Below are 21336 nucleotides of genomic sequence, written 5' to 3' on the forward strand. Positions count from 1 at the left end.
TTATAGTACTCTTCCTAGGACTCTGTATACATAACAGGCCAACTTGCAGCTGTTTCTTATAAACAGCATCAAATAGTGAGTATGATAAAATAATGATAAACGAGCCTCTCCTCTTCCCCCCAGAAATTGCAGAAACGTGCACCTGAGTTTTATAAGACCAAATCTATACCTAACACCACATATTTTACACTGAATGTGATACATACTTTTTTCAATTTCCATAATCCTTTGAGTACAGAGTTTTCAAAACAACTGGATACAAAAAACTTTTTTTGGTTTCAATGTAGAAGATAAACATTTCCAAACATTGTTGGAAGAGATTCATCAAGTATAAAGGGTCATGTTATAACAATATAGAAATCAGGAAAGCAAATAATTAGAGATATTTAAAACCATGAACCTGATTTAAGTGGAAAAGTCTAGAGAGAATTGTCATAGGAACAGAGATGTAAAAGCACCAAAAATATGGAACAATAGAATGAAAGAACCATGGAATGAGAAATAAATAGTGTTGGAAAATGGGAGAAAAGGGATCATGGAAAGAAAATTTTGAAAGTAATACATCATTGGAAAGTAAACTTTATTTCAATCTGTTAATCTTCTAAAGAATTTAAGTTAAAATTCAAAAATAATGTAGAGGCAACTATCTAAGACAAAATGAAATCAAATCAAGTCTACATTTATTTTGTCAGAAAATGGCTGAGATATAACCACTCAATCTTCTCAAGAAAATACTGTTTTCAAAGTTGCTTATTTTATTATAGACAAACTGGCTAGTCTATCATTTGATTAGTTTCTTGTTACTCACAAAAAGGAAAAATTAACTAGCAATGAATAATAAATTTTGATTTTGATGAAAAAGAAGAGATATGTAACAACAAAATCTGGCTTTATTTCCTTAAAGTCAGTCCAATTCAGTTTAAATAAAACATTAATTTAAGAAAAACAAATTCTGTAATTTCACAAACCTTATTTTCTACAAAGTCAAAGATAACTTTTTAACACAAGTTTTACTGTAAAAAGAAGTGGTGTAATTTAATAAAATTCTAGTCAGACTATTATAATTCTGAAGATTCTGATAAATATTTTTCTTTTAAATTATTCCAAAATACAGGTGAAGTGGTTTTACATTGTTCTTTCATGTATAAATGATATTCTATTCTAATTAAAAAGAAATACAGGATAAAATATTTGGATGACTGTTGAAAAACATTTTTCCTTTGCTCGTTTGCGTTATTCTTCTCAAGGATAAAGTCTTAGTAGAAGTAAGCCACTTACCACTGACAAGCAAACTTCTCACTATCTATTTCCACTATTCCCGGGGGTGGAGCAACATGCTGTGCTACAACTGCTCTGGAAGCTAAAGAAAGAAATACATTAGCTACATCATTTAAAAAAATTTAGTCACTATATACCATATTTAGTTCATGGACACTGAACTGAAGAATACCTCTTAAAAAGGTATAAAAATTTGAAAAAAAAACCCCTTATAATGGAGCACACCTTATACCAGGCACTGTCTTAAGATGCTTTATTTGAACAATTTTTTAACCTCACAATCATTCAAATAATAACAGTGATATGGATTATATTGCTAACAGAAACTCTTTTCCCCATGGGTCAGACCCTAGATTAAATTCTTTACTTACATTACCTTTCTTAATTCTTTTGTAAGATGGGTATAGTTAAGGAAACTCAAAGTGATTAAAATAACTAGCCCAAGGTCACACAGCTCAGTATGTCAGTAAATAAGCACCTCTCACTTTAGTTACAGAAGCATACTGTATCAGAAATTATATCACTTCTGAATTTAAAAGATGACTATTGATGCTGAGTGGCATATGTAAAATTTCTGAGGTAAGGTGAACATAAAGCTGAAATGCTATGCTATATAACAGAGGAACTAATAAAAACATGAAAATGAGTTAATATAAATATGAACCTTACATATTTATACTAAAATTTAAAATTATACTATTTCACCACTGAATCAGCAAGATTTTATAGTTTTTACACTTATAAAGTACACCTACTTTCTTGCAGGTGACATTTTAGCAAAACTTCTCAGAACCCTCAAACAGCACAAATGCATTTCTAAGTAAATGGAACTAGAGGCACTCCACAGAACGGCCAAATCTGTGAACGATCTGAAGCAATTCTGACCTTTCTTTAATGATCAATCCCCAACCTCCTCCCACCCCCACCCCACCCCGCTCCTTGCTTTCACTGGGCTAGCAGCTAATATCAGTCACTTAATGAACATTTACTCTGCATTAAGTCATTTATATTATTTGTTTCAATATTATGTATATGTCTAAATTTAATTATCCCCATTTTGCAGGTGAAAAAATTAAAGCTTAGAGATTATTTTCACAAAGGAACACATGATGGAGATAGCAGAGCTGGTGTAGCTGGAAAGCCTTGATTTATGAGTGGTGGATCTGAATCCAGGTTTACTACATTTCAGAGGCCATACTGTGGATATGCTTCTACTTAATAGAATGTAATTAGAACCAAAATTATTTTACTGGTGCAAACTCAGCTTATCTTTTCCTCTCCTCCTAACTTAATGACACTTTTACAGAAAATACCTTTCTAGGGCCTGAACCAATGTAAAAATCTTTTTCCCTCTTCTTCATCAATTATACTATGAGAGTATACCCTACTTAGGCTAAAATCTACTGAATCAATTAATAATCAATTTGCAAGAAACATTAAAAATTACGCAAAACTTTACAAACATAATGAAGAATGATGTAGCCACAATTAAATTATAAATATAAACCGGGAACATATATTACTATGAAAGTGGCTATAAACCGAGAAACATTTCCTTCAGGATATTCTGAGACCTTTCAAAGGACACAAAGGCACATATACTTTAAAAAGAATCCATTTCCAGATACTCAACTTTTGTATACATTACTTCCAAAAACTGTGTTTCCTGAGTGTGTCATCTCTTCTTTGATAATTGCTCTTCTACCATTTTGTAACAGAAAGTCTTAAATCTCGCCCATCCTCAATAACACTACAGGATTATGGTTAAATGTGTGACTCCGGAGCCAGAGAGGCTCTAGAGTTCCATCAGTCAGCACTAGCTATGCAACTGTGGGAAAGTTAACTAACCTCTCTGTGTTTAAAAATGGGGAAAAGTAATAGTACATTAACCTCATAGGTCATAAGGATTAGAGGAGCTTGTATGTGAGCCACCAAAACAATGCCTAGTACATAGTAAGCACTATAAATGTTAGTTGTTGTTGTTATTATTTAAAAACCCTTTGAACACCTAAGGGAGAATTAGAAACAATAGTGTCCACAAAGCCTCCTTTTAACTAAGGTATTATGGTAGGGCTTCCTTTCTATCCCGGTGTTTTATTCATTACAGTTAAAGGCGATGTTGGGCATTAGAAATTAGGTATTTTGGCCCTTTGGTGCGTTCTGAATTCAGCTATATTATAGAGTGATGACAATTTTTGCTGAATACCCTTCCCTCCTCTATCCCTGAACTACTGTCCAAAGAGTGCCCATTACATATGAGACAGAATCTCGTGTAAAATAAAGCACAGAGAATATTTTAAGGAAATACTGAAGGTGGTGGCATCTTATTTTATTCAGATGACAATCTCATGGCAACTTTACCACAGAATTCTGAAGCAAGGAAGGTGAGAACACATATTAATATACTTTCTTGGATTGAAAAATAGTGGACTTTTTCTAAGTAACAGAATGTAAGGCTGATTATTAAGCAAGATACTTTTAATAATAAACACTACCTTTATCAGATAGTTTATGTAGCAGTTTTCATAATCAAATGAAGTAAATCTCCGGTGCCAAACCAGTTTTACAAAAATGTATTCAACGCACGTGGTAAAAACACTTTATTTATCAAAAAACATTGTATTGGTCTGAAAATGAACAATATTTTAAATTTCCTAACTCAGTGGTCTTCAAAGTATAGTCTCTAGACAAGCAGCATCAGCATCTCATGGGAACTTGTTAGAAATGAAAATTCTAAGTCCACCTGAATCAGAAACTCAGGGTATGGAGCCTAAAACTCAGTGGTGAAGCCCACCAGGTAGTTCTGATGCACACTGAGGTTTAGAGCCACTGTGCTGACGCTGCATAAATAATGTACTAGGTTAAACAAGGCACACCAAGTAAAAGAGAAGCAAGTATGATTTACAGCCTTATCTTACATTATCTTCTTGATATATTTTCAATAAATGTCTCTAATGACTAAGCAACAAATACTTTTCTGGGTCAAGTATTGTTAATTCTTTGATTTCAACAAAATCACAGAATTAAAATTGTCAGAAGATCTTAAATATACTTTTAATAATTTTAAATAATTTTGAGAAGTTCAAAGAATTTTCAGTTTCATCTTCATCTATTTATTGACATAAACTAGGGTTCCAACTTATAAGATGAAAGAACAGATGAAACTGATGTTGAACTCAAAAATAAAAATATTCATTGCTAGACACACTGGAGGAATACCCTCCAGAAAACTAGGGGAAAAAAGTCTTGTCCATCTCATTAAGAGATGTACTTCCAATAATTTTAGTTTTTATTTAATAGTTATTTATAAAAATTTGCACTGTATTTACTGTTGTTTGATGTACTATGTGTTACTAAAACCTGTAATTATAAAATGAAATTTTAAACAGTTTAATAAAGTAACAGGAAATTGAAAAACTTAAATTGAAATATCTACATCTATAGCTGAGAAGCAGTGATAAGGTGATGGCTATGAGTTCAAAGAGAAAGAGGTACATCATAAAATTTCTGATATTAAGAGTGTGTATTGAGGGGGGAACCAAGATGGCGGCGTAGGTAGACACACTGCGCCTCCTTGCACAACCAGAACTGACAGAGAATCGAAAAGCAAGGGGGACTGACACCAAGGAAACAGAAAATAATCATTCATCCAGACTGGTAGGAGGGGCAGAGACGGGCACCGGGGTGGAGAGGGCTCGAGTGGCTGTGGCGGGACTGAGACTGGCGGAGTGTGGGACAAATGGCGCAGGCAGTCCGAGCACTAGCAGACCCTGCGGCCCCACATTTGCACAGATAAACCCAGAGGGCCGGACTCAGAGTGGCGGAGAGCGGGGCAGGCAGAGTGGCGGGTAGCACCCTGCGGCACCACATTCGCCCACAGATAAATCGGAGGAACAGCGGGCAGCGAAGCAGACCGCTGCGCAACCCAGGGCTCCAGCTCGGGGAAATAAAGCCTCAAACCTCTGATTGAAAGCGCCCCTGGGGGTTGGGGCGGCAGCAGGAGAGACTCCCAGCCTCACAGGAGAGGTTGTTGGAGAGACCCACAGGGGCCTAGAGTGTGCACAGGCCCACTTACTCCGGGAACCAGCACCAGAGTGGCCCAGTTTGATTGTGGGTATCGGAGTGGAAGATTGAAATCCCGAGGAGAGTGAGGCGGGGGCCATTGCTCCCACTCGGCCCCTCCCCCACGTACAGCGTCACAGCGCAGAGACCAGCATTACCCCGCCCCGGTGAACACCTAAGGCTCCGCCCCTTAAAGTAACAGATGCGCCAAGACAAACAAACAAAAAATGGCCCAAATGACAGAACACTTCAAAGCTCCAGAAAAAATACAACTAAGCGATGAAGAGATAGCCAACCTATCGGATGCACAGTTCAAAGCGCTGGTTATCAATATGCTCACAGACTTGGTTGAATCTGTTCGAAAAACAGATGAAAAAATGAAGCCTATGCTAAGAGAAACAAAGGAAAATGTACAGGGAACCAATAGTGATGAGAAGGAAACTGGGACTCAAATCAATGGTATGGACCAGAAGGAAGAAACAAACATCCAACCAGAAAAGAATGAAGAAACAAGAACTTGGAAAAATGAGGAGAGGCTTAGGAACCTCCAGGACACCTTGAAATGTTCCAACATCCGAATTATAGGGGTGCCAGAGGAGAAGAGGAAGAACAAAAAATTGAAAACTTATTTGAACAAATAATGGAGAACTTCCCCGATCTGGCAAAGGAAATAGACTTCCAGGAAGTCCAGGAAGCTCAGAGAGTCCCAAAGAAGCTGGACCCAGGGAGGAACACAACAAGGCACATCATAATTACATTACCCAAGATTAAACACAAGGACCTACATCCAAGATTACTGTATCCAGCAAAGCTATCATTTAGAATGGAAGGGAAGATAAAGTGCTTCTCAGATAAGGTCAAGTTAAAGAAGCTCATCATCACCAAGCCCTTATTATATGAAATGTTAAAGGGAGTTACCTAAGAAAAAGATGATCAAAAATAGGAACAGTAAAAATGACAGCAAACTCACAGTTATTAACGACCACACATAAAACAAAAACGAGAGCAAACTAGGCAAACAACTAGAACATGAGGGTTGTCAATAAGGGAGTGGGAGGGGGAGAGGGGGGTAAAGGTACAGAGAATAAGTAGCATAGATGATAGGTGGAAAATAGACAGGGGGAGGGTAAAAATAGTGTAGGAAATGTAGAAGCCAAAGAACTTATAAGTATGACCCATGGACATGAACTATAGGGGGGGAATGTGGGAGGGAGGGGGTGGGCAGGATGGAGTGGAGTGGGGGGGTAAATGGGACAACTGTAATAGCATAATCAATAAATATATTAAAAAAAAAGAGTGTGTATTTTTTAAAATGGGTGATGGTATCAAGATTCCACTGGATACAAAACGTTTTTTATTTTAAAATCAATTTAATATACAAAAATATATTACTTGCAACTATTTAAACTAGGGTGAAGAAATTTAGATGGCAACCTAAAAGTGGGTGAAGGATTACTTAAGTTTTCATAGTGAGGAGAGGAAGTAAGGAAAAACTTTTAAAGGTGACCATTCCCTAAGAAAGCAATATTAAACAAACTAGGGTGTGTGTGTGTGGGGGGGGGGGGGGGCGTGTAGAGAGCCAAACCATAAACAGTAACTAATTAAATAATTAAGAAAGGACTTTAAACAAAGATGAGGTGTAGGTAGACTCGCTTTACCCATTCACACAACCATAAAAAGGATAACAACCAATCTAAAAACAAAAAATAACCAGAACTGCCAGAAAAATCAAGTTGTCTGTGAGTTCAACAACTAAGGATTTAAAGAAGAAACATTCATCCAGACAGGTAGGAGGCACGGAGAGGATGTGATGTGGTGCAGCGAGGCAGCTCTTTGTGTCAGCTGGGCATTACCAGTGGTCCCACACTGACCTGTGGCAGATAAACCGGGAGGGGCAACTTGGCAGTGAGCAATCCCAGCCAGAGCAGACTGTGTAGCCCAGGGTTCCAATGCTGGGGAAATAAAGCCTCATAAAATCTGGCTGTAAAAAACAGTGGGGAGTGGGGCAGTGTAAGAAACTGACAGTCTCTCAGAAGAGTACACTTAAAGGGCTCACAGGGTCCTAGAACATACACAAACCAACCCACTCTGGGAATCAGCTCCAGGGCAGCAGCTAGAAGGGTTTTAGCTGCTTACCGGAAGAGGGGATAGGGACTAGAAACGGGGCGAGAGCCGATCAAGTGGCACTGTTCCCTCTCTAACCCCTCTCCTACATATAGTGCTACAAAGCAGCAAAGCAGGTTGTACTGCCCTGGTGAATATGTAAGGTTCCGCCCCTTACAACATGACTGGTGTGTTGACAGGGGAAGTCAATGCAGCTCTACCTAATACACAGAAACACAGGTAGGCTGCCTAGTTGAGGAAACAAAGAAATATGGCCCAAATGAAAGAACAGACCAAACCTCCAGAAAAAGAATTAAGCAACATGGAGATGGCCAACCTATCAGATGCAGAGTTCAAAACACTGGTGATCAGGATGTTCAGAGAAATTACTGAGTACAGCCACAAAATAAAGGAAGACGTGAAGGCTATACAAAGTGAACTAAAGGAAAATGCACAGGGAACAAACAGAGAAGGGAAGGAAACCAGGACTCAAATCAATGATTTGGAACTGAAGGAAGAAATAAACATTCAACTGGAACAGAATGAAGAAACAAGAATTCAAAAAAAATGAGGAGAGGCTTAGAAACCTCTGGGACAACTTTAAATGTACTGACATTTGAATCACAGAGGTGCTGGAAGGAGAAAAGGAAGAGCAAGGAACTGAAAACTTAATGAAAGAAAATGTCCCCGATTTGGTGAAGGAAATAGACATACAAGTTCAGGAAGCTCAGAGAGTCCCAAAGAAGTTGGACCAAAATAGGGCCACACCAAGACACATCATAATTAAATTGCCAAAGGTTAAAGATAAAGAGAGAATCTTAAAAGCAGCAAGAGAAAAGGAGACAGTTACCTACAAAGGAGTTCCCGTAAGAATATCAGCTGATTTATCAAAAGAAACTTTGCAGGCAGGAAGGGGCTGGAAAGAAATATTCGAAGTCATGAAAGACAAGGACCTACATCCAAGATTACTCTATCCGGCAAAGCTATCATTTAGAATGGAAGGGCAGACAAAGTGCTTCCCAGATAAGGTCAAGTTAAAGGAGTTCATCATCACCAAACCCCTATTATATGAAATGTTAAAGGGACTTTTCTAAGGAAAAGAAGAGCAAAACTATGAACAGTAAAAGGACAACAAATGCACAACTATCAACAAACTGAATGTAAAGAAAAAACAAACAAAGCAAACATTAGAACAGGAACAGAATCACAGAAATGGAGATCACATGGAGGGTTACTTGTGGGGAGTGGGGGAGAATGGGGGAAAAGGTACAGGGAATAAGAAGCATAATTGATAGGTATAAAACAGACAGTGGTAGGTTAAGAATAGTATAGGAAATGAAGAAGCCAAAGAATTTATGTATGACCCATGGACATGAACTAAGGGGCAACTGCTAGAGGGAATGGCGTTTCTGGGTGGAGGGATGGCAAAGGGATAAATATGAGACAACTGTAATAGTAGCATCATCAATAAAATATACTTAATAAAAAAACTGAAAAGCTGTCATTCATAATGAGCAAGTAATAAAGTATCACCAGATCAAAAATGAACTCTTTTAGTCCTTAGAGTCCTATAAGTGAATGACTACATATGCAAGCAAGCTATAACCATAATTGTCCATTTGTGAAGTGAGGAACAAATCTTAGGTTGGGGTGAGTTCATTTGTTAAGCTCACAGGTAGTAACAAAGCAAAAATTAGCAGCTTTCACTGAAAATACCCTTGAATATTGTTCAAAAAACTCATTATAGTTCAGTGTATCACTAATAACTTACTAATTTCTCTCTTGGTTGGACCAAGTTTCTCTATGGTCCTCAATTAATTCAATCTTCAATTTCTTGGGAGGATAAACATATACCTCCACCACTCACTTAGCTGGCAATATAAACTGTTTCATTTCTTTTTTTAAGTTAAAAAACCATTAAATATTCTGACCATTGATCTCCCAATATGCACTGGCTGTTTGACATTTATTGCCTGTGGGTGAAAGCTCACTGAGTAGATTAGTAGTCAAAACTATCTATTTTCTTCCTGCCTTCTATTATTTGTCCAGACTCTTGGATGAATTCAAGTAAGTTACATTCATATATGATACAATTCTACCATATACTTCAGAACAACATAATGGAAATCAATGAAATATGTGATATACTGTGAATAATACAATGATATGTATACATACTGAGTAAATAAGAGTATCTAATTTTGATTCTATGAACTAGCATAGAAGAGAGATTGGGATCATGATTAAATGAAAGGAGGATAAGATAGCCGGAGAGATATGATGAGAGTCTGAACTGAGTCATAAGCCCTGGCAATTGAAGAGATACAGGTATTTAGGAAGACTCAACAAGATTTGGTGATTAAATGAATGTGGTAGTTAAAGATTAAGGATAACAACATTTGTGTTTAAAAGGTAGTAAGGGAGATTGAGAAGGATATATATGTATTTCTAGGATGAAAGGAAGAAGCAGGCAACAAAAGAGGTTAAGACATAGGAATGAGAAAATGGGAAAGAATGATATTCAGAGCACAGATTCAGAAGAGGTTAACATCTCTTGCTGAGACAAAATGAAGTTGAAGAGGAGAATGAAGTTCAGATGACAATATATATGTTTTTAAGTGGAGGATTAAGAAGATGAGGAAATTTATGCCACACAGTTTCCACATTACCTGTAAAGTAAGAGGTAAGATCAACTGAGAAACTAAACATCCTCCATAAAAACAAAATACAAGTAAAGAGAAATGTCTTGGGAAAAGTGAGAGGTAGGAGAGCAGGTGAGATAAAGATGGATTGATAGGACAAATGAAGATGCGGAAAGCACTCTACAAAGAGGCTGAGTGCGCTAAAATATAAAAACAATAACTAAGACAGTAAAAAAAAGTCCAAATACTGGAGAGAATGCTGGTTATTAGAGAGGTCTGAATTCTAATAAAAATATTAAACAGAACTGACCCAAGGGACTCCAGGAAGGGTGCACAGTGCTGGTATACATGCTTGTCTATGTGTTTGTGTATATAAGCAAATGGGAGTGATCCTAGGCTCTGATTCTGCTATGTTTAGTCCAAGTTTTAGAAGTATTATGGGGATATTATGTTTATGTATTCTGGTGACCATCTGAGCAAATTATTACACAATACATGACTGAGTTATTCTTGCCTTATCAATTTCTAATGACCAGAATCATAAGTAAGAACCTCATTTGGGGCACTTACTATTGTCAAAGTGGTTAATCTAATCCCTCACACTTCTCAAAATTCTGCTTAACTTCATTTCTCTATTATACTATTCTTTCTCTGTTCTCACCTTGATCCTGCTGCACCTGGAATATAAATATCTAAGAAATTAAAGTGCATACTCAAGTTCTCCTTTACCCTACTACTATAAAATCTCAGTTCCCCACAGTACATATTTAAATTTATCCTTAGTATTAAATCTTACACACCAATAACCATACTGAAAAAGAATATATAAAAACACTAACCTGGGGCAGATGCTACATGGATCTGGGTTTGAACTTGCTCTACAGCTTGTGTCCTAATTTCAGATAAAACTTGATGACTAGAACTTGGATGTTCAACAAGTTTTACTGCAGCTAGTGCATCAGGGCCAAACATCTGAATATCCATAGACACCAGACACACTAACATGTCTAGAAGAAATTAAAAGCCAATAGTTATCAGTCAATAATATTATAAAACAATCACACTGCATAAAAATTAATGCTATGCATAATACTACTTCTCAAAGGCCAGCCTATAAATCACTGTACATTAGAATTATCTGTGGATCTTCAAAAGATTTTTAGGCTCAATCACTGAAGACTGATTTAGTAGCTTTGGAGTAGGGGTTAGGTATCTTTATTTTAAAAGAGCTTCCCAAGTGATTCTGATGTGTAGCCAGATTCAGGAACTACTTGTATAAAAGTGACATCTTAATTTCTCAATAATAATATTTTTCATTCCAATCTTCATTTTTGGTATGTATATGAAAAAAAGAAACAATTTGAATCACTGAGTAAAATGTTAACATGACATACTTTATTAAGTATATTTAAAACTCACAATCCACTATGGAGGTGAGTTCACTGGTTTAAAGATAGTACCACTACCAGCAACTAGAAACAGAAGAAAGTGTGTTTCAATGAGCTTTAGTCTCTTAATAGTAGCAGCTGACAATGTGAAACAGAAAGACCTGCTCCCCAGAGAGTCAAATATAGCAGTTTTGTTGATTTCAAATTTCATATAGAATAATAGAAATTAAAAAAAGGAATAGGGCATACTAATAGTCACATACATCCTGGTCTGTGTTATGACAGAAGTTTCTTGTTCATCTAAAACAGGCAGAAAGAATAATACAAACAAATGTGTCTGAAAGGATAATGACTCCTTAAAATAAACAGTAAGCCTCTAATATCAGTTGTGATTTGATATAACACCACATTACGTATTTTCTCAATAAAGAAAATGTTTCTTTAGTTTAGACTTACCTATACTCTTTTCTACTTTTGCAATTTTTGTGCATGCTACATCTCCCATTTCTGTGAGCATATATAGCACCTCGAGTGTTGAGATTACAAGCAGCACATCAGGTAAAGTGAGATGACAAATGATCTCTCTGTATGAGTCCTGATCAACATATTCACAAATCAAAACACCATTATCTTCTGCTTTGCAAAGATTTCCCAAAATTTCCATGCCTGAAAAGCATACATACATAAAATGTATCTGATCTTTAACAAATGATAAAAAGTTTGTGCACTTTAGACAGATGATAAAAACTTTGTGCACTTACCCCTCATCTTTAGAAATCTATCCCTTGACATCAGGCATTTTGTAACAGTATGAAACATCAGATGAGTAGTTTTGAAATCAACAGGGTCCAATAAAAGCTAGAAAAAGAAAGGACACTATTATTGAGGTAGGCTTCTTCCAGTATAGGATATTACACATTTAATAAAAATGAACAGAATAATGCTGCATAACTTTAAAAAATGTAATAATTGTGAGCATAGCCATAACTCAATTTGCAGTATTATTTCAAATGCTTTTTTCCCACAAAAGTGTCTGATACTTCTATAATACCATTTTAGGCAAAAACTATGAAAATGTCAACATTGAATACTCTATAAATATGGCAAATATAATAATGCCACATTCTAAAATTTTAAAGTAAATACTGTCACTAACTATAAAAACTGTTTTAAGTTACTGTCACATGCTTACCTCAGCTGCAATATTTCCTAAAGTGTCAAGGCCTAATTGCCTTAGAGAAATAAAATGACTATGTGCAGAAAGTAATAGGAAACGAAGACAGGTACGATTAGCTGCCAAGAGCTTAACATTGCCCTCCTCAAAAGAAAGATTTCGCAAAATCACTGCAATCTGAAGTACCCGTTGTCCTTCAATATCATTAATGCCCAGCTTTCGAGGTGGATGAAATAAAGATTCCCAAATCCATTCTCCTGATGTACCTTCTACAACAGAAAATATATATTTTACTCATTCATATTTCATTATTATTGATATTTTAAAGTTTTTAAATTTTTTTCTCATTGACTTACCATGAGACTTGTTTCTGTCAGAAATGAGGTCACGTACTTCATTATCATCAACAATGTCTTTCCAAAACTATAATGAGAAATTATTATGCTTAATTCTGACAATTTGAAACAACTATTCTATTACTTATTTATTCTGTACAATAAAACTATAACATTTCTACTTTTTTTAGTTCACATAGACATCACTGTATTTTATGTATTCACTGACATAAATGCTTGATTTTCTATACTTAAGGAAGTTATACAATAAGATATCATTCTGGATCAGGGTGTCTTAGCTTGGGACCCATAAATCCTTAAAAGGTTTGTGAAAGAAATTAGGGCATATATAAAACTTGAATGGGGAAAAATATGACATCTTTGTGTTCATTAACCTCTAACTAAAATTTAGCATCTCCTTAGCATTTTCTTCAACTGTGAATGTTAGACAACAAATACAGTAGTATTAGCAGCATCTGTGACATTGTCAACAATATAAATCAGACATTATCAGATCACTTTACAGCTATGAAAAACATCTACAAATAGGGTTTATGCCCATCAAAATTATAATAGTCATTAATCCCATTAGTAAATTGCACATAACCACAGCACTCCTGTTTATAGACACTCCAAGACACAGGTACTTAGTAAATCTATATCTAGAAGAAAACCAAACAGCAAGTGGTGAAGCGATGTGTTCCTGAATTGGTAACACAGATATTTCAGCTGCTTTCCAGTTTTCTGTAACTACAAACTATTTTTTGTTCCACATGTGAGAGGGGATGGTCAAAATCTATTGTTTAATGTTCTTTTCCAGGCCAAGAAACAAATGGCTTTATACTAATATACCTATACAAAATGAACTTTAACTTTATCTTGTCAATCCCATTTAACTAAATTATTTTGTTACTTCTGTAGTCATAAAGAAGCACACAGGCTATTAGTTCACTTTTTATTTCCAAACCCTCCAGTATGTATATTTCAAAAATAATTGTATTTTATGCTGGGAATTAGTTTCTTTTGCACTTAATGTCACTAGTTTGAAAGAAAGTCCACCACCAAAAGGAACCATTGAAAAAAAAAAAAGATAAAAAATGTTTCACAACAACAAAAAAAGAACTACATATATGAAGAAAAAAGAATGTTCAATAACCAAGAAAAAAAGGGTCACAGGAAATTCAAATAGTAAAGATATCAAACATGAAATTCAAAATGATCATGGATAAATAACAGCTAAATCATCAAGAAAATATAATAATCCTAAATGCATATGCAACTAATAACATAGGTTCAAAATATATGAAGCAAAAAATGACAGAACTGAAAGGGGATGTAAACATTCATAGTGACAGTTGATAATTTCAACACTCATCTCTCAGGAAATCATAGAATAATTATATAGAAAAGCAATGATAATAGAGAAACCTTGACCAATACTGTCAACCACCTTGACTTAATTGATATAAATACTACAACAAATAAGAGTAGAATGCACATTCTTTTCAAGTAGTACAAATTGTTCCCCAAGAAAGATCATATACTGAGTCCTAAAACAAGTCTTGGTAAGTTTAAAGGAACTGAAAACATATAGAGTATCTTCTCTGACAACAATGGATATGATTAAAAACCAGTAATAATAATAATTATAAGAGTAATGCTGATAATAAAAGCTAGTTTGAAAATGAAAGGCCAGAAATTAAACAGCACACTTCTATATAACCTGTGAATCAAAGACAAAATCACAAGGAAGATTAGGTAATGAATTAAATGGTAAGAAAAATTCAGCATAAAATTTGTGGGACAGAGCTAAAGCAGTTTGTAGAGAAAATTCATAGCTTTACATGATGTTATTAAACAAAAAGAAAAGTTTAAAACCAATGGTCTAAGATTCTACTTTAAAAGCCTAAAAGAGTAAAGCAATGCTTACAAAGTAATACATTAAATCAACGTGAATAAATGGAGATGGAGTCATTGCTGTGTTATCTAAGAAGTATACAATAGTAAAAGTAGTAACTTACTCAATTAGTTAGAATTAAAAAATTATAATCTCTAGTGTAATCAATGAGAGAACACAGTAAGTATATAAACACTAAACTCAGTGGATGGAAAATGAAATAATAAACAATACTCAATCAAATCAATTTTAAAAAGGTAAGAAAGTAAAAGAAAAAAACAAAACTGAATGGGCAGGACATATAGAAACCAACTCAAAACATGGTAAATTTAAACACAATAACACAATTACATTAAAATTACATTTAATGTAAATGGAATAAATTAATTTAAAAACAAAGTTTTCACACTAAAAAAAGAGACCAAATATATGTTGTTTACAAAAAGTCATCTAAAAAATTAAGAATAAGAATAGTTAAAAGTAAAATATGAACCATATAAACATATACCAAATGTAAGTTAATATAGTTATATTGATATCAGACCAAAAAAAGTACACTTAAAAGTAAATAAAAGATACCTTCTGTTTAATGGACCAGAAAGCTATAACAACTATAGTGAAATTCAGTCAGATATTAATAAGAAAAAGAAAATTAGAAAAATGTCAAAAGTTTTTAGAAATTAAGAAAATTCCCTTCAAATAATTTATGTATCAAAGAGGAAAGCAAAATGGAAATTAGAAGAGATTTTAAACTGAGTTATAATAAAAACATGAAATTTCAAAATGGAAGAAAAAAGCTAAATGTGCGCTTGTACAGAATTTTATGGATTTAACCATATTAGAAAAATTAAAAAAAAAATCAGTGATGTAAGCACCAGCCTAAGAAGTTAGAAATAGTGCAGCAAGTTAAACACAAAGCATATACAAAGAGATACAAAGAGCAGAAATTAATGAAAATGTACAACACAGGTGATCATCTAATCATCCTTATTTGTGTCTTCTTGATTTCATGTGATTAGTGATTATACTGACAGCCCCTACTCTGCTGTGACTGAATATATAAATATGTAAATAAACATTTTGTGCATCTCAGACATAATTACCAATATTTTGAAGTTAAGAAAATAATAAACCTTACTACAACCAAGAATCTTTGTTTTTAATGGGTGGGGTAAGACAGGATATAGAACTTTGGGTCAACTTGTAAAGTGGGGAACTTTGAAATGCAATTCCCCATCATGTGAGAAATTTGACGGTCTAACCTCAAGAAAAGGGGGAGGTAGATGAAAGGGGCAGTCACTACTTGAGCTCCGAGTTTAAAACAACCCCCTAAATATTTCACCACTAGCCTACTCTGCAACCCCATGGGTTTCACTTTACTATCAGAGTTACTGGAAAATCTCCAATAAAGAAATTGATACAAAGCCATTTTGATCAGTATTTCCTTTCAGGCTTTTGGCAAATGCAACACTGAAATGGAGAAATAAACTCTCCATCTAATCTGTAAAAAAAATCCCACATAAACAAGTCCGCTGAAATTTATACCAACATTATGAAACACAAAGGAATAATCTTTGAGTCAGAGTTAGTAGAATTAAGAGTTGCAACAGGCTTAGTTATTAGAATTATCAAGTGTGATAATTATGCATGTGTGTATGTGCATGCATATCTAATTTACAATTTATAATTTGTATAATTAAAATTATTTACATTTGCTTATATATTATATATAATTTAAATTATATTAGTAAAGTTTATCTTTTTAAGATACTTTGGAGATATATATATATATACACATATATAAATATATATAACAATTATTAAAAGCATAAAAGAAGACCAAAAAGGGCTACTTTGAACAAATATAAAGTGAATTTCTAGAAATTAAAAAGTCACCAAATAAAACTTAACAAACGAACCAAGTGGAATATTAGACACAGCTAAAGAGGGATTAAATGAACTGAAAACAAGCATAAGGAAATTACTCAGACTGCTGCTCATAATCTGGGATTTCTCAGATTTATTGCTTTTGTTAGATATTATTTTCAGAAATCAGTGTGTAATAAAATAACTTTATTTTTGTTTATTAGCTAGTTAAAGGTTTTTATGCAACTTAACCACAACTTTTAAATAGGTATCTTTATACATTATGATAAATATTAAAATATAGATAGTATGTGTATAAAATAAGCAACCATCATTGGTCCTTGGCTCTTGGCTACATGAATTAAATGATTCAATATTTTTAAAAATGTATTCAAATTACCTTAACAAAATCTCTATCAGTCTTCTCCTTCCATTCTTCTCCAAATACAGTAGAAAAGGATCCTAAAGCTAAAAGAATAGTATATTCAATAATATGGAATTATTTCTTTCACTTAATAATACATAGGTGTTGAAAAAACAGTATAAATACATTTTAAGATATCCTCTTCACTAAAAACTGTTTCATAGTAAATGATAGAAAGTCATAGTAATCTCTTTGAAAGTTTTCTAAATTATATAAACAAATACTGGATAACAAATAGAAGATGGAAAAGTTAAATTTGTTGTAACTTCTATTATATTTCTTTAAATACAAAATGTATAAACATTCCACATTTTCAATGGGAGTGGCATCTATATTTATCTCTTAATTGAAACTCCATGCCCTAAAAAATCAATCAAAACATCTCAAAAGCCTAACCAAATCAAATATATCCATAATCCTCAAACTCAAAGAATTTATTTTCATAATATAAAACTAATGTTTTAAGTATGGGGGTCTTCATAAAGTCTCAGTACTTTGGAATTCTAAACTTCTGACTTCCTTAAAACAGCATTTTCTAAATTGTTAATTTTTTACATTGCTACAGTACATAACTTTTAGATAAATAAAAATGCTTAAAAGAATTTAAGAAGATAAGCTGGGTCTAAAGAATATCATGCTTCAGTGCACCAAAACTGGTAAGATTACCTCTATCATATATACATGTATAAGCCTTGTTCATGATAAATGAGAAGACTTAAAAAAAAAATTACAGTTTGAGAATATTTCTTTCTAAAAACTTTAAGGTTTCTAAAAATGTAAAACAACCTTGAACTCCATTTTATATTAAATGCTGAAAGATGTCTTTAAAATATCAAAATAACTAATACAAACTAATGTTGAATGCAAGTTGAAAATTAAATTAAAAAATAATAAAAATATCAAAGTAAAATATTAGAAACCAAAGAACATAAAATTATAATGAAAATCCACCACATTTAGATCTTCAGAGTTACAATATAAACTGAGAAACACAGATCTTTGTTCGTTCCCCATGTAACCAAGAATAGTTTCAAGAAGATTAAGAAACTAATTCTCACTTTTATTTAAACTAATTTTAAAATAGTCTTCCTATAAAATAAGTACATGTCAAATTTTAAAGAATCCTACTTAGATTATCCCTAATAAGTTTAGTGGAAAGAACACAACTTAACACAAATCAAATCGCAGAAAAATAAACTAATTTGCAAACATTGGTATTTACAATAAAAAAGTCATGAATGTATAAAATATTACAAGAAATTTTCAGGTGGGGTCTACTGTGATTATATTTCCTCAATATAAAATAATTTCAATTCATGTGAATACCTTATCCTTTGTTAGGATATACTTCTGGAAAAAGAAGTTACAATGGTTTGGAGGTAGGAGGGTTGAAAAGCAAAGAAGAAAAAAATTGTGTATTGTTAACACTCAGCTAATATGGGTATTTAAAAAAAGAAAACTATGAGCAAAAAAGGATTTAAAAACATATTTTCTAAATTTCTATTATATCTTACACTACAATTAGAAAACTGAGCAATTTCATCTTACTAAACCTACATTTAGTAAGTTTAGTAAGAGATAATTTCACAGAAAATAAAAAAATTGATTTATTAAAACCTATATCTAGTATATCCTACAAGTAAAAGGATAAAACATATTTGATAAATCTTATTTTGATTATTTAGGCAGCAAAATTTCAAATGCACTGATCTAAACTGTTTAGTTAAAAATTAGAAACACACAATAGAAGTAGACTTCAGAAAATCATTTTCTTCCAGATCCTAGTTTTCTTTATCAGAATTTTATAATCTTCTCAAATCAAAACTTATATACAAACTCTTAAGAAAAACCCAGGATTTTTATTTCAAAAGCTCTGGTGAGACTAAATTACTATTCAAATATGTAAGGTTAAAAAAATCCAAACATTCATTATTTTAAATTAAACATTTAATAAAAGCAAATAAATAATGCTATTATGTTGACTAATAAAAAGTACTTTGTCCTTATACAACCTAAAAAAAAAATTCATAACACCATTATAGAATTAGCATTCAATGTGTTCAGCTTAAACTTACTGTCATCAAACACCCCGGCATTAGCAAGTAATAAAGTGATGATTTTAGGGTCTTTTTCAAGTTGCATGACGTGTTTACTTTCATTTGATAGAAGAGTGCATACATTAATAGCAAAGTCCACTTCATTTGGGAGTCCAGATAACAGTGAAAGCACCAATTTATTATAATCATTTGGCGAATTGAAATCCATAGATAGCCCATAACTTTGACGCAGATAATCTAACAAAGATAAAAACAAAAACATCTTGTTTATCAAGGCATAGAAGCCATTGTTGTTAATATCTTCTGAATACCAGACAGGAGCTTGTTTTCTTTTATAAAATAAAGGTAGGGAGATTGGTTCCTTTGAAATATTTAACAATACCATGTTTTTAAACACACTGCCTACCTTCTTTACCTAATTGTAGAATTCCTTTCTTAGGTCAGATTATGACATAATTAACATAGTAAAATTCACAATTTTTAGTTCTATAGTTATATGAGTTTTAATAAACACAGTCTTTTAACCACTACCACAATGAGGATATAAAAACCACTCAGTTTCTTTTTATGCTCCTTTTTGTCAATCCCTTTTCTTACCCACAATCACTAATTTCCTTTCTGCTTGAGCTTTATTTCAGTCAAAAGTGAAAGATTTATATGATCTGAAGAGAAACCAGAGTATGTATAGCTTTATTTCAGAATGCCAAATAAATGGAATCATACAGTATGTAGTCTTTTGTCTGATTTATTTTTTTTTAATTAACTTTTTTGACAGATCCTTCCTCAGGTTTATTTGTACAACTAGCACAGGAGGACACCAACTCCATGCAGACAGCAGCCCACAGGTCACACCAGTCTTTCCATCCTCACATCAGCAGACAGAGAGGCCTTTATTATGGAGCCTTTGTGGGGGCCTGGACACCTTTGAGAGCCTGAGCTGCAACCACAGCCTAGGGCTTGGTTTGAGCCTTGGCCTTGGCCTTTGGCCAGCAGAGCCTTCATACCCTTGGCGATGCAGGAACAAGCTTGTTTCCCAAGCATGGGGTGAGGAATATAGGCAAGTCAACTGAGCTTAGAGCTGCTGCTCCTTGGGATCTTAGGCTTGACCTCCTTGGGCTTTACAAGGGCCTTGATAGCCTGTGTTTCATCATTTATTTAGCAAAATGCTTTTGAGGTTAATATCCATGATGATGTGTGTGTCAGTAGTTTGTTCCTTTTTATTGTTATAGTATGGATATAAGAAAATCTGTTCATCCATTCCCTAGATGAAGGACATTTATACTGTATCCAGTTTTTGGCACTTATAAATACAGTTGCTATAAACATTCACATACAGGACTTTGTGCAGACATATTTTAGTTCTCTTAGATTGCTGGGTATGTGGGCTGTAACGTCTTGCCTTTCCACCTCATCACCAATATACAAAGAGTTCCTGTTGCTCTGCATCCTTGTCAGTACTGTATACTATCAGTTTTAAATATTCTGATATTAGTCACTTATCTAACATTTGCTTTGTAAATATTTTTTCCCAGTGGCTGTCTTTTCATTTTCTTAACAGTATCTGAAGAGAAGTTTTATAATGTCTGATTAATGAATTTTTACCTTTACCGTTCAAGCTTCTGTATTCCAAGAATTTTTTTCCTAACCCAATGCAACTAAAATTTTCTGCAGAAGAATGAATTTAAAAACTTTCAAAATTTTGAAGGTAAGAAAGATGAGGTTACAGAACACTAATGTATAATCATAATATATACATTTAAGAAAATATTATACTTCTAGAAATACTGGCTCTTGATTGGGGCTGTTTAGGCCTTAGAAGGTATGTCCTGTGACATATACCCCAAGTACATTTTTCACATAAAGATATAACTGGTTTATGGGAGGAGGCAAGAAAACAAGAGTTAAAGTACTTATAGATTAAACATTTCAGAAACATATGGATGAAGAAGAATTAGAATGCAAGGTAGAGCTATATTGCCACAACATGCCATAGAAGAAAATCATGTAAGAAATTTCTTCATTTCCCAGGGAAGACATTTGAGGAGATAGCTCTTCCGTTCTAAAATATTCTAGGAAGCCTTGGCTAGTATAGCTCAGCGGATTGAGTGCA

The 21336-nt window shown here is 33.7% G+C and overlaps 1 protein-coding gene across 2 annotated transcripts in view; it reads right to left on the bottom strand.

Annotated features, from left to right (window-relative positions):
* ARID2 (AT-rich interaction domain 2) overlaps nt 1-21336 on the bottom strand; it is a 159342-nt gene that overhangs the window by 52710 nt on the left and 85296 nt on the right. For both annotated transcript variants that reach the window (XM_024575616.3, XM_045184298.2), the window contains exons 5-12: nt 19245-19463; nt 17146-17213; nt 13004-13070; nt 12666-12916; nt 12235-12331; nt 11930-12139; nt 10925-11092; nt 1279-1360 (exon numbers count right to left, since the gene is read on the bottom strand). In XM_024575616.3, the coding sequence (XP_024431384.1) occupies nt 1279-1360; nt 10925-11092; nt 11930-12139; nt 12235-12331; nt 12666-12916; nt 13004-13070; nt 17146-17213; nt 19245-19463 (1162 nt within the window). The remainder of the gene's footprint in view (nt 1-1278; nt 1361-10924; nt 11093-11929; nt 12140-12234; nt 12332-12665; nt 12917-13003; nt 13071-17145; nt 17214-19244; nt 19464-21336) is intronic.

This window comes from Desmodus rotundus, chromosome 3, assembly GCF_022682495.2.
Source record: "Desmodus rotundus isolate HL8 chromosome 3, HLdesRot8A.1, whole genome shotgun sequence".
Taxonomy (NCBI): Eukaryota; Metazoa; Chordata; class Mammalia; order Chiroptera; family Phyllostomidae; genus Desmodus; species Desmodus rotundus.